This window comes from Hyperolius riggenbachi, chromosome 10 (assembly GCF_040937935.1).
Source record: "Hyperolius riggenbachi isolate aHypRig1 chromosome 10, aHypRig1.pri, whole genome shotgun sequence".
Lineage (NCBI taxonomy): Eukaryota > Metazoa > Chordata > Amphibia > Anura > Hyperoliidae > Hyperolius > Hyperolius riggenbachi.
The window spans coordinates 44,316,554-44,331,137 of record NC_090655.1 but is presented as its reverse complement, the minus strand read 5'-3'; the positions used below and the strand labels follow the sequence as shown (position 1 = coordinate 44,331,137).

At 48.1% G+C, this 14,584-nt stretch overlaps 1 protein-coding gene across 5 annotated transcripts in view; it reads right to left on the bottom strand.

Annotated features, from left to right (window-relative positions):
* Positions 1-9,354, bottom strand: part of ZYX (zyxin) — a 103,086-nt gene extending 93,732 nt beyond the window's left edge. The window contains exon 1 of one of the 5 annotated variants that reach the window (XM_068258073.1): positions 9,154-9,354. In XM_068258073.1, coding sequence (XP_068114174.1) covers positions 9,154-9,178 — 25 coding nt within the window. In that variant the 5' untranslated portion in view covers positions 9,179-9,354. Of the gene's footprint in view, positions 1-1,601; positions 1,687-7,022; positions 7,095-8,937; positions 9,015-9,103 lie in introns of those variants that run through there. The other 4 variants (XM_068258075.1, XM_068258072.1, XM_068258074.1 and 1 more) reach the window with 4 other exon arrangements.
* Positions 9,355-14,584: the final 5,230 nt, after the last annotated feature.

Below are 14,584 nucleotides of genomic sequence, written 5' to 3'. Positions count from 1 at the left end.
GCGGCAGAGACAGCTCTGCATGCTGCCACAGGCGGCAGAGACAGCTCTGCATGCTGCCACAGGCGGGAGAGACAGCTCTGCATGCTGCCACAGGCGGGAGAGACAGCTCTGCATGCTGCCACAGGCGGGAGAGACAGCTCTGCATGCTGCCACAGGCGGGAGAGACAGCTCTGCATGCTGCCACAGGCGGGAGAGACAGCTCTGCATGCTGCCACAGGGGAAGAGACAGCTCTGCATGCTGCCACAGGGGAAGAGACAGCTCTGCATTCTGCCACAGGGGAAGAGACAGCTCTGCATGCTGCCACAGGAGAAGAGACAGCTCTGCAAGCTGCCACAGGGGAAGAGATAGCTCAGCATGCTGCAACAGGGGGGAGTGACAGCCTTTCTTGCTCAGGGAAAGGGACAGCTCCAAATACTGGGAAGAAGCGGCCTGACTTGGGAGAAGTCCTATTATAATGGGGAAGAGACAGCTCTGTGAAGTGCAATATGGAGAGAGACAACTAATGTGGAGGGTGTTTTAAATAGCTATCATACATTAAATACAGTGTGCGGAAGAGACAGCTCAAATATAGAGGGGGTAGAAGAGACAGCTCGCTTATACAGAGAGGGGGGGGGGTAGAAGAGACAGCTTGCGTACACAGAGTGGGGTAGAAGAGAAAGCTCTCATATAGAGAATGGGGGGGGGGGTGTATGAAGAGACAGCTCACATAATACATAGGGAGGAGAGGAGAGGCAGCTCTCATACAACACAGAGGGGGGAGAGAAGAGACAGCTCACATAATACAGAGGTAGGAGAGGAAGCTCTCATACAACACAGAGGGGGGGAGAGAAGAGACCGCTCTCCTCCAGTGACAACTGGGGGGGGGTAGAGGAAAGAGAGACAGTTCTGTATAGTGTACCAAGAGACAGCGCTGCTTATTGTGCAAGAACAGGACTGATAAAGAAAGCCTTGAATGGGGGAAGAGACATTCCATTGTGAATGCACAGACATAACAGCTGGAAAGAGACATTCCTACACAGGTTACAGAGACAACCCAGCAGCAGGGGGTAAAAGAGACAGCTCAGCACTCTCCTGTGTGAACAGGAGAGAGGAAAAGAGACAGCCCCTCTCTGTGATGTCACTGATTCCACTTAGGCAAACCTGAAGGAAATGCATGGCAAAGAAAGACAGAAAGAGACTGCATTTACCATGAGACAGTCATAAGGAAAAAAAGTCATAGCGCTTTATGGTGAGAGACAGCCTGGGACAATGAGACAGCCACAAGGGGCATGAGACCTGCCAGTGAGAGATCAGGACCCATGTCCAGAACAAGAGACACCCCCCCTTCCCTGATTTTAGAGACACCCCACAGTCACCGATCTGAGACCTCACCTAGACAGCCTGCGCATGTGAGAGCTGACACAGAAAAGAGACTGCCAGGAAACCAGTTCTGAGACACAGGGCACAATAACAGCCATAATGAACATGTTAAGAGACATCCCCTGGTGTGACACTAGCAATGAGACACACCTAGCTGATTAGCAGACATCAGCGTGGAGAGAGCAGCTGATACATGAGAGATCCCCCCCAGCAGCAGACAGACACACAGAGAGCCCCTTACCTCTGAGCAGCAGAGACTGACTGCCAGCTGGAAGCCAGAGACAGCCTGAGACTGCCTGAGACAGCCCAGGGGGTGTGGAGGGGGCGTGGCCCCAGCAGGACTGCTGATGATGCTGTCACATTCTAGCACTTTGCTCACATGCTGCCTGAGCTGGGCTGTCTCTGCTCTCTCCCTGTGACTGTCTCTTTGAGCAGGGCTGTCTCTGCTCTCACTCTCCCTGTGACTGTCTCTCTGAGCAGGGCTGTCTCTGCTCTCACTCTCCCTGTGACTGTCTCTCTGAGCAGGGCTGTCTCTGCTCTCACTGTGACTGTCTCTCTGAGCATGGCTGTCTCTGCTCTCTCACTGTGACTGTCTCTCTGAGCATGGCTGTCTCTGCTCTCACTCTCTCTGTGACTGTCTCTCTGAGCAGGGCTGTCTCTGCTCTCACTGTGACTGTCTCTCTGAGCATGGCTGTCTCTGCTCTCACTCTCTCTGTGACTGTCTCTCTGAGCAGGGCTGTCTCTGCTCTCACTCTCCCTGTGACTGTCTCTCTGAGCAGGGCTGTCTCTGCTCTCACTCTCCCTGTGACTGTCTCTCTGAGCAGGGCTGTCTCTGCTCTCACTCTCCCTGTGACTGTCTCTCTGAGCAGGGCTGTCTCTGCTCGCACTCTCCCTTTGACTGTCTCTCTGAGCAGGGCTGTCTCTGCTCTCACTCTCTCTGTGACTGTCTCTCTGAGCAGGGCTGTCTCTGCTCTCACTGTGACTGTCTCTCTGAGCATGGCTGTCTCTGCTCTCTCACTGTGACTGTCTCTCTGAGCATGGCTGTCTCTGCTCTCACTCTCTCTGTGACTGTCTCTCTGAGCAGGGCTGTCTCTGCTCTCACTGTGACTGTCTCTCTGAGCAGGGCTGTCTCTGCTCTCTCTCTCTGTGACTGTCTCTCTAAGCATGGCTGTCTCTTCTCTCTCTGTGACTGTCTCTCTGAGCAGGGCTGTCTCTGCTCTCTCTCCCTGTGACTGTCTCTCTGAGCAGGGCTGTCTCTGCTCTCTCTCCCTGTGACTGTCTCTCTGAGCAGGGCTGTCTCTTCTCTCTCTCTCTGTGTGACTGTCTCTCTGAGCAGGGCTGTCTCTGCTCTCTCTCTCTGTGACTGTCCCTCTGAGCAGGGCTGTCTCTTCTCTCTCTCTCTCTCTCTCTCTCTCTCTCTGTGTGTGACTGTCTCTCTGAGCAGGGGGCTGCTATCTCTAATCATACCTCTCTCTGACTGTCTGTGAATGATTTGTGCAGGTCTCTGCATGAGGGACTCAGATCTCCTCTCTCTGAGAGATTCAGATTTCCCAGCATGCTCATGGTGAACCAGAACTCCCAGGAGTGTGTAAGTAGCTGAAAGAGACCAAAAAGCCTCCTTACTAAAGCTAAATACTCATGTGATGATGGTTCGGGACCTCCAGACGAACGAGGTTCCTGATCCATCTTCCTGCCCGCGGGAACACACAACGAGAGTTCAAATGATCTGGTAGTTTGTGCGGGAGTCGTCAGGGGTCTTAAAGATCCGATCCATCGTTGTTCGCCTAGTGGCGCGCCTGTACCCACGTGGGCAAGATCACGGAAACAATCATTTGGCGCTCAAAATCGCCGGTTGTTGGAAAAATCCCTGTGGGTACAGGCCTTAAAGAGACTGTAACAAAAAAAAGTTTCCCTCGGGAGGGGAAAGCCTAAGGGAATCGCGCGATTCCCGCTCACGGCAAACCGCTAGCAGTTCTGCAAAAAACGCTACACAATGTAGCGAGTGGCAGTGTTCTCAATGCCGCGGTTGCGGTTAGCGATAACCGCAACCGCGCTGCATGCAGCGGTTTGCCGGTGACGAGCGCTCCGCGATTAGCGATCGAATCGCGATCGCTCCAAAACCGCCGCAGTGTCCAGTGATTTTTCCGCGCTAATCGTGGGAAAATCACTCTCGCAAAACGCCGGCGGTAATGCGATTATAAGTGTGAACGGGCCCTCAGGGTCCCAATGAGGCTTCCCACTCTCCTGTAGCTGCAGGCAATCCAGCGCTGGCTCCCCACGAAGTCTCCCGCAATCCTGCTCCGACAAGCCTGACAAGCTAAATTTATTTACCTTCCCGGCTCCAGCGGGGGCGCTGTTGTGGCTCTCAGTACAGAGATAGGCGGAAATAGCCGATCTCCATCGGGTCCGTTCTACTGCACAGGCGACTTGCGCCTGCGCAGTAGAGCGGCCCGACAGCAATCGGCTATTTCAGCCTATCTCCAAGCGGAGAGCCGATACTGCGCCTGCGCTGGAGCCGGGATGGTAAATATTTACATCTCGGCCGTTCCGGGAACTTTTTCGCCACTGCTGTGGGACACAGGAAGACGGGGGAAGCCTCAATAGGATCCGAAGGCTTCTCCCACCCAAGGTGAGTACCCCGCAGGGGAACTTTTTCTCGTTACAGGTTTTCTTTAAGATGCTACGCAAAACAGAAGTTTGCCTTCTTAAAACAGGTGTCTCTCCTTATGTTGATATCTGTCTGAACCTAGCCATACCCCTCCCCCCTGATGCCTAACCCTAACTGATGATTGATTGGGTGTTCATCTCATAGAGTAGCCATACATCTAGCGATGTATGGGCAGATTCGACAAAGAGACAAATGTATCTCTAATCGAATCTGCTTAGAGATAAATTTGTTTTTTGTTGATTCTGCTCATATACTACAGGCCGATTCCCATCCGATTTCAGCATGAAATCTTCAGGGAATCGTCTGAGCCCGCACCGCCGCTGCCCCCAATGTATGATGTGCCTGTTGTGTGCATTTATAGGTTACCTGTCCTGTAGCAGCCTCCGCGCGGTGTCCATAATCCTCCAGGTGGCTATCTGTACTCGCCACTGGTGCACAGAGTCTGACGTCAGACACCATGCGCCAATGTCAGACACTATGCGCCAGTAGCATGTACGGAGAGGCGCCCGGAGGTTACAGACACCGCGCGGAGGCTGCTACAGGACAGGTACGTCAATGCGCACGCCGGGCACATTTATACATGGTCGTTCCGGAAATCGCCGCTGCACAACCAACTTCGGTCCGACATCTTGCGGCATGCGCCATCGACCATGCGACCAATTTCTGGCCTGAAATTGGTCGCTTTGTTGGTCGGGCATGCACTTGTCTGCACTGATTTTCATCCAATTCGATTATGGATCGGCCCATTAGTTTACAGATCTCTGTTCATCCTTCTTGCATTACTATCTCTCTCTCTCTGCATTAGGCCCTACTTCCACTCAGATCACTTTTTTGAGCATTTAGGGAGCGCTTTAAATCGCTAGTGCTTTCCCTAAACTCTCTGCCAATGTAAATAAATGTATCAAATTCCACAGTAGCGATTGCGATTAGCGCAATCGCAGGACATGCAGAATTTTGAGAGCGTTTGCGCTTCAATGTAAAGTATTGAAACGCTGACAAATCGCTCATGAATCGCTACACATGGCGATTTGTGTGCGATTTTAAATGACTGCAAACTGTAAAAAAGTGATAATTTTAAAGGACCAATCAGAATTAATCGCAAATCGCTATCACAAGCGCAGACAAAAAGCTTACACTTTTGAAAATCGCTACCAAAATCGCCGGAAAATGCTCATGAAATCGCTTACAAAAAGCTAATTAAAAATGCTAGCGATTTGCGATTTGTAGTGGGTTCCAGGCCTGACAAGACTATATACTCTGTACAGCGTGCTATATACTAAATGATAATAATGTATATCAGGCCTTTATCTTCCCTTCTCGAGTTTTTCCTTTGTGTCGGTTGTGTCTGTCAGTCTAACATTCTATGTTTAGAGCTTTATAAATAATGATCAGAATAACAGCATGGGGTGTGTGCTGAGTTTGCGGGAAGTTTAGTGTTGATTTTGTCAGTTTTGAAATTAGAAATTCCCGTGAAATTCTGCAGAGCTGTCATCTTTCTGGAGAAAGTTCTGGTGAGGTCTCGCTGTGTGTGCTGCGGTCTCGGGCTGTCTCGTGGTGACCTCACCCTGTCAGTTCTCTTTGCCCATATAAGGAACAGAAGTAAAAAGCAGGAAACACAGCAGATAGAGTCAGATTCCCCCCCCCCCCCCCCCTTTCTTCTGATATAGAACTGCATTAGGACTTCCCCCTCCTGTAGTGACATAGTGTAACTCCATCCTCTACCCTCCTGGACATACATTCCTCACCCATCACTATAATGCATGCAGCACCTTCGCTGTACAGCCAATCATAGCCTCTACAGGCCAGAGATTCTGCCAATCATAGTTTTTACTGAGCAGAGACTCGTCCTGTTGTGCAACGCACACAGACACGGGGCTTTGCGCAACACCAGTGTCGTTTGCAAATTTTTGCCTGTCATTTTCGCATCGAAAATGCCATTTTCGATTTCGAGAAAATATTTGCGGAAACACATTGTATTTTTACAATATGGCAAAAATTCAAGGGAGTGTGAAAACTCTATTCTTACTGTGAACATTCGTGAAAAAAAAAGCTAAATCGTTTTTGTTTTTTGGCGAAAAAATTTGTGAAAAATGCGAAAAATCGCAAACTTATTACACAGTGATTTTCGATGGCATTTTCGCTCAAAAGTCGAATTTAACATCATTTTCCTAAATATGAATGCGAAAAGAATATCGGCATTTTCGCTCATCACCACGCAATGCGTCCACCGGCACCGCACGAAGGCCCAGTCTTGTGCATTGCTTGCTTTTTGTTTATTTGAATCTTATAGCAACGCAAATCGCGCAGTGTGAAAAAAAGCCTTAGGCCACACAGAGGTGTGTTGTGGTGTGGCATGACAGCAGCTCTTTACACCAATGCACCACCTATGAGAAGGTCACAGTGCGGCATGACAGCAGCTCTTTACACCAATGCACCACCTATGAGAAGGTCACAGTGCGGCATGACAGCAGCTCTTTACACCAATGCACCACCTATGAGAAGGTCACAGTGCGGCATGACAGCAGCTCTTTACACCAATGCACCACCTATGAGAAGGTCACAGTGCGGCATGACAGCAGCTCTTTACACCAATGCACCACCTATGAGAAGGTCACAGTGCGGCATGACAGCAGCTCTTTACACCAATGCACCACCTATGAGAAGGTCACAGTGCGGCATAACAGCAGCTCTTTACACCAATGCACCACCTATGAGAAGGTCACAGTACGGTCGGGCGCATTGCGGTACAGCGAAGTGTGGCATGTTAATGCAGCGCGTTACCACAAAACGTGTGTGTTAATGGTTATAGTGAAGCATACTTTTCATTGACGCGTTGATTCACTGTATGGGACGCAATGCGTGGGTAGCATGCGCCGCCGCCCTTCCGGTCCGTAGCGTTGTGTTCCTGCTATCAAAGGGAACGCAACTCAATGTTCACTGTGGACTTGGCCTTAAATTTTGCCTGAGACCAGTGAAACAAGGAATTACACTTACCTGGGGCTTCCTCCAGCCACATGCAGGCTGTGGGTTCCCCATCCGTTCACCCGAAGTCTGCTTCCCGAACTGCGCAGGTGCAGGACAGCACAGGCTACGGGAGTGTGACCAAGGAGGTGTGCGGCCAGGGCTGTGACAGAATACTGTTGAAATGGTTCCAATGAAGCGCACTCAGTGCAGTCTCATGGCAACAGCATTCCTAACAGAGGACTGTTGCCATGGTTGCAAAGAAGAGCAATCAGTGCAGTCTCATTACAACAGCACTCCTAACAGAGTACTGTTTCCATGGTTACAAATGAGAGCAATCAGTGCAGTCTTCCTAACAGATGGCTGTTGCCATGAAGGCAAAGGAGCAATAAGTGCAGACTCCTGACAACAGCCCTCCCAACAGAGGAATGTTGCCATGGTTGCAAAGAAGAGCAATCAGTGCAGTCTCATGACGTTGGGCGTGTAAATAATGGCGCACATTGTTGCCGCTAATCCGTTTGCCCCTTATCGCTATTTAACGTTAAAGCCTTATTGTTATTTAGCGTTAAAGCCTTATCGTTATTTAGCGTTAACACACAGAACCCTCTCTGTACCTATCCCTAACCCCTAACCACCCCCCTGGTGGTGCCTAACCCTAACCACCCCCCTGGGGGTGTATATTGTACTGTAACTATACCTAACCCTACTCTCACACACAACCCTCCCTGTACCTAATCCTAACCACCTCCCTAGTGGTGCCTAACCATAAGACCCCCCCAGTGGTGCCTAACCCTAAGACCCCCCCCAGTGGTGCCTAACCCTAACCTTGACAGTGTTACATTAAATCCATTCACCGTTTTGCAGTTAAATAACGTCTGCAGTTTGGCTTATGTAGGGCGCTATTGATAAATAACGTTAGTGTGTGCCACTATTGATAAATAACGTTACTGTGTGTGCCGTTTTTCTTCTTTTTTCTCTGTGCGCCATTATTATGCGGTACTAACGATAAATAGCGATAAGCGTATCTTTTTAATGCGGCGCCATTTTTATGCATAGGCACTGTGCGCCATTATTCACTGATCCCTGACAACAGCGCTCCTAACAGAGTACACAAGAGTACTGTTGCCATAGCTGCAAATAAACGCAATCAGCAAGGTCGGATTTACACTTTTTGTGCCCCTGGGCTAACTTTCTTTCAGCTCCCCTTCCATTTGCAGCACCGCCCTTCCATTCACTGTGCAGTACCCTCTTTTATGTCTAACATTCATGTACAGCAGCCCCCTTTTATGACATACAAATACCTTGGGCTGCAGTACCGTATATGTTGCTCCTTATTTGCAACCTCTTTTATTCCATGTGCAGCAATCCCTCTTTTATATCCAGCCGCCCCTCAGCCAGTTGCCGCCCAAGGCCTTGGCCTTTGTGGCCTTTCCTGAAATCCGGCCCTGTCAATCAGTGCAGTCTTATGGCAACAGCGCTCCTAACAGAGTACTCACAGACTCACAACATGCTGTTGCCATGGTTGCAAAGAAGAGCAATCCGTGCAGTCTCATAGCAACAGCGCTCCTAACAGAGTACAGTTGCCATGGTTGCAAAGAAGAGCAATCTGTGCAGTCTCATAGCAACAGCGCTCCTAACAGAGTACCGTTGCCATGGTTGCAAAAAGATCAACTTCACGTTTGTTTTGAAAATAGAATGACGCAAACAGGAATGGAAAGATCATTTTAAATGCCGTTAAGTTACAAAAAGAACTTGTACTCTGTATTTCTGGTGATTTTATAATAGAAGCAGTGCTTCCCTTTTCACCGTTCCTCATTCCAATATAGCATTTGGCGTTCCTGCTAAAGCCGGCACAACCGCAGGTCTGATCCGGAAGCCGAATGATCGATGTCTTGTATACGTGCGTCGGTGACACGACTTCCATTTTAGTCCATGGAAAAACAGTTACCTTTGGAATGTATATTATTTTCCACTGTGTATAGAACGGTATGGCCGGTCCGGTGCAGAGAAAGCATCACGCCTTGATAATATATACTCAGCGCTGCGCTGACACCCTGCTGCCTCACCCCTTGTGCACACTGTCATATTACGGTGACACAAAATTGCTGACATACCTTCCAAGCTAGACAAACTTAAGCAAGCCGGCCTATGGCGCTGAGCTCACCAGTCACTTCCTTCCTAGAATCCATCCTGTGCTACAGCAATACCGGTCTACACAGGACACAGCACACCAGAGAGAGCTATGCTCTGTCATCACTGGCATGTTTCGTCTTGTGGGTATTCTCTGGGAAAGGCAGAGATCTATGACTCTGCACATCCAGGTACCCCGGAGGCCTGTAGTGTCACATCGAGCGCTAGCCAGACTTCTGGGAATGGCAGTGAGACAATGATAGGAGCAGGGTGATAAGGATGCTGGGAAATCCTGCGTGCAGACTGTGGGCTGTGTTGCTACTGTAGCATTGAAGAAGTTCTCTAGCACTGTGTTACAGATCAGTAGCGGCAGTTATGCGTGCATCAAAAAGGGGCGCGAGGAAAAAAGGGCGCAGGGTTTCTTTACTAAAATTATCGTTAATATACATTTAGTTATTAAAAAATATTGTTAATATCTACCGATATTGTTCATTGTTCAGAAACAGCCTTATCAGTCCGCCGACAGCGCATACACACGCGCATACTGTCGGCTAAAAACCGCCCAGCGGGAGGGCCCGGCGGTCACGCCGTTGCATTTAGTAGTGTGTATGTAAGCACCTAAACCCTAACTGCCCCCCCACAAACACCCTTCCTGATGCCTAATTCTAACAGTGCCCCCTAACAATGCACAAACGCCCTTCCTGACCCCTAGCTGTCCCCACCCCCCTGCACATACACCCTTCCTGACACCTGACCCTAACCACCCCTCCCACCTGCACAAACATCCTGCAGCAGACTGCACCAACAGGGTAATTTGCCCAGCTCCCTCCCCCCCCCCCCCCCCCCCCCCGCTCAGTGATATAAGATCTGTGCACGCATGCCGGTGGCATTGGCTCTAATGCAATTGCGCGCCGCGGCCATGCTCAGACACAACATGTTGGGGATTTTCTTGCTGCCTGGTATCGGGTGTCAAACACTGACACACATAGGGTTACAAACGCTGCCAGAAGGCACTCGTGGTTAGCAGACCGGAGGCTGCACCTCCCGAAAAGTGCAGAGATTCAAAAATACCTAAAAAAGGAAACGGACGTTAGATGTATATGGAGGCAGTGAAGCGTACGTTCAATGTTCAGTATGCTTCACTGCATCATACCGCGCATATAATGTGCAATGTGACTTTTCCCTGATGTTGTGGTCCTGTTTTACAAGGGAACCAGTGTAGGATCATGCACAAGGCGTCCTAGCCTGGTGTCTAGGGCCTAGTGGGTGTCAAGGGGCTTACCTGCCACCTTCTCTGACCTCTCTAAACATCTGCATTTCAAAAGGACCATAAGGAGGTGCCAAAGCATCTACCTTGCCTTGGGTCCCTTTTCATCATAAAGGGTACCCGAAGTGACATGTGACATGATGAGATAGACATGTGTATGTACAGTGCCAGGCCCACAAATAACTATGCCGTGTTCCTTTTTTTTTCTTTCTCTACCTGAAATAGTTAAATATCAGGTATGTAAGTGGCTGACTCAGTCCTGACTCAGGCAGAAAGTGACTACAGTGTGACCCTCACTGATAAGAAATTCCCCTTTTTATCTCTTTCTTGCTCTCAGAAGCCATTTTCTGCTAGGAACGTGTTTGATAGTTGGAATTTCTTATGAGTGAGGGTCACACTGTTGTGACTTCCTGTCTAAGTGAGGACTGAGTCAGACCTGATATTTAACTCCTTCAGGCAGAGAAAGAAAAAAAGGAACGCAGCATAGGTATTTGTGAGCTAGGCACTGTACATACACATCTATCTCATCATGTCATGTCACCTCGGGTATCCTTTAGAGCCTATTTCCACTACACGCAGATTGGATGCAGAATTGATGCAGAATGGATGCAGAAAAACTGACTCCAATGAATACCTATGGGAAAATCTGCATCAGAAAAATCGCATTTAGTGGAAACAGGCCCATAGGCTTTCATTGGAGTCAGTTTTTCTGCATCCAATCTGCGTGTAGTGGAAACAGGGCCTTAATCTATCTTCGAAAGGAACGCAACTCCAAAGCGTAAAAGTAGCTTCATCTGCACAGCTTGACTTGACGATTGCTGCTAACCAGCGGTACCTGCAGCTTTTAGGAAGTCAGTATTTATATTTCCCCACTTGTTTACGATATTATTATTATTATTGTTGTTGTTGTTATCAATGATGACTCTGAGAGTACCTCCATTAACTGGTCGATTGTGGCCCAATTATCCAAACAGTTGATTATCCCCATCAACACACTTGAAAGGGACACATCCGCCACGCTGCAGCATGCAATTGCCGGTGAATTCTAACTGAATTACCGCCCCGCTTATTTCGTACTAATCAATGGACTACACAAATCTACGGCTGCTGACTGACCCACATCCCACAATTGTCACAGTTCCCAGCAATGGACAATGATTATATGATGAAGGCATACACAGCCAGGGGCTACCTTCTCTAAAATTCGCCTTGCAAAATACTATTTCCAGAGATTTCGGCTGATCTGATCTTGTTTTTAGTAAAACAAACAAACTGAAACTAAAAGCGCACAAACTCCAAACTTTCCTTTTGGTCAGCGTAGCCACATTTCTCATGAAGGACCAATGGGGAGGCTTGGACAGTGAGCGGGGTGGAGCTAATGACATTAACATGAAAAAAATCAGAATTTGAATATTACTGCAGCAGCCTGTATCTCTGAAACTACGGATCATTTTAACATGCAGTTTTCACTGTTCATTCTGATCATGTCATTGTTTCATCATATACTCATTTTGAATTATACCCATTTCTCTCCCATAGTACTCAAAGCTGTCTTTTCAGTTTGAACTCAATGGACCACTGTCACGAAAATCATAAAATTTAAAATACATATAGATAAGAAGCATGTTTCTTCCAGAGCTTTAGGCTTCTTGCACACCAAGACGTTGCATTAGGTGGCACGTTAAGGTCGCATAACGTGCACCTAACACAACGTATGGTGCTGCAAGAGCCGACGGTAGAGTGAGCCGCGTTAGGCGGCTCGAGTCCTATAATGTCTCCCAGAGTGGCGCTGATTGGCCAGCGGGACCACGTGATGCGGAGCGAGACACTCCGCATCACGTGGTCCCGCCGGCCAATCAGCTACCGCCAGTGCAGTGAATATTAAGTAACCATGTGCGCGGCTACTGTAGCTGGCTCTCCCCGCCCCCCACTGCGCATGTGCAAACAGTCTAACGCGGCTATAGCCGCTCCAACGCCGTAGCATGCTGCACTTTGCACCGAACGTGCAGCATTACATGTAACGCAACGTGGGCTGTGTGAACAGCCCACTTGTGTTACATTGCTGTGCGTTGGGGGAGCGTTACAGGCACACTAACGTGCGCCTGTAACGTCTTGGTGTGTAAGCAGCCTTAAAGAGGAACTGTAAGCAGAATAAAATATTCCCTTAAAAGTGGTATATGAGAGTGATTGAGGTATATAGATAAGAAGAAGCGACTAATAAATCTCCTAAACTGTGATAGCAAAGTGCTGTAAAAATGCCATAGACAGTGTGGGAGGATCCCTGTTTACTTCTGGCAGGATTAGCAAGTTTTTTTCCTCTTCACTCTAGCAGTTGAAAACACGCCCACAGTGAAGGTTGTTACACCCTCCTCTTTTTTTTTTCCTAACTGACAATTTGCAGAAGACCAAACAGTGTAATATGCAGATGTGTGAAGAGAAGCAGACAGGGAATCAGCTGTAGATGCTGAGTAGTGTATTGTAATGTTTTAGCTGAATAAAGTAGTAAAAAGAAGGTGGAAGTCATAGGACATTATCAAAAATGTAGTGTACTGTATGTGCAATTAATTTAGGTAGCTAATTGGAAATTGTTTATAGGAGCCTAAAAGATGAGAGAGTGTTGTCTGTATATGTAAAGCAATGGAAGGAGGGTGTAAAACAATTTCTGTTAATAATGGTTGCAGGGCTAATGAATGGATATTTTATTATGATAAACGGGAATAGAGGAGTAAGTAGATTGGGTCTATTTCTGTGTGTATCAAATTTCAGCCTGAAGGACTGTGCATGAAATAGTTGCTGCCTGCTTCATCCCCCCCTCTGAATAAAAGCAAACAAGTGCCACAGTTATAAAGCACCTCAGAATATATTATTTTTCTTATTCTGGTTCAAATGATACCCTACATGCCATATTTCATCACTAGTTGGGAATGTGGCATACTCAGGGCCGGATTTACCATAAGGCACTGTAGGCACGTGCCTACAGGCGCCTGATGATGGAAAGGCGGCTCCCTCCCTCTCTAGTACCTCCCTCCCTCCTACCCTATGCAGAGTCCTGATGACAGTGTAAATGAGAGGTTACTCCCCCAGCTCTCTGCATTCCACTGACAAGATCTCCCTTCAGTTGAGGGCACCACTGGCTGCTTAATCCCGAGGGTATCTCTGGCTAACTAATGCAAAGGGACACCTGTAGCTATGACAGGCAAGAGAAGTAAGGGAGAAGTGACAGCTGGGACATCCAGTGGTTCAACAGGAGTTTGTAGGTTCATGGAGGGCTAAGTCTACGGTGCCAGGACATCTGTGTCTATAAGCTCAAGTGATGTACATCTGAGCCAGGGCGTACCATTATTGCCAGCCTGTGCGTTTGTAGCGATTGGATCCAATCGCTATGGCGCACAGTTTGGGGACTCCAGATACAATGCTGGGCAACAACACAGTAATGTATCTGTACAGCATTGGGTCTCAAAACTGATCGCATACGATTGCTACGGGCGGCAACCATTACAAGTGTCCACTGATCTTAAGACTATGCTTACATGTAGGTGACACAAGAGGTTAATTAGTTAAGGTGCCCATACACTCGTCAGACTGGCAGCAGATAGATAAGAAATGCATCTGATGATCTATCTGATGCGTTTTTAGAACATTTTTTACCAGGATAGAATTCCAAAAGATTTCAGTTTGAAATCTATTGAAATTCGATCTGATGGCATTTTTTTGCCATCAGATTTCCATTAAGGCCAATGCAAACTGATAAGCAATCTCATCAGATCGACCTAAATTTTCCACCCTGCCAGTTCGATGGAAATCGATGGAAATCGATCGAAATCGGCCATCGATCGGTCGATTGGCCAACCGATTTGCAAACGATCAATCGATCGGGATCGGTCGGCCAGAAAATCGGCTGAGTGTATGGGCCCCTTTAGGTAGGCATTTCTACTTTTCGGGGGAGTAACCACTTCATTGTTCAATGGGGACACTGTGACTTTAAAACTTTTTTTTAACTGGTTTTTTTTTTTTTCTGTTTACATGAATGAGTGCAGCAGTCATTCACATATAAAGAACAACTGAAATGAAAGGTATATGGAGGCTGCCATATTTCTTTTTAAGCAGTACCAGTTGCCTGGCAGCTCTGCTGATCCTCTGCCTCTAATAATTTTAGCCACAGACCCTGAACAAGCATGCAGCAGATTAGCTGTTTCTG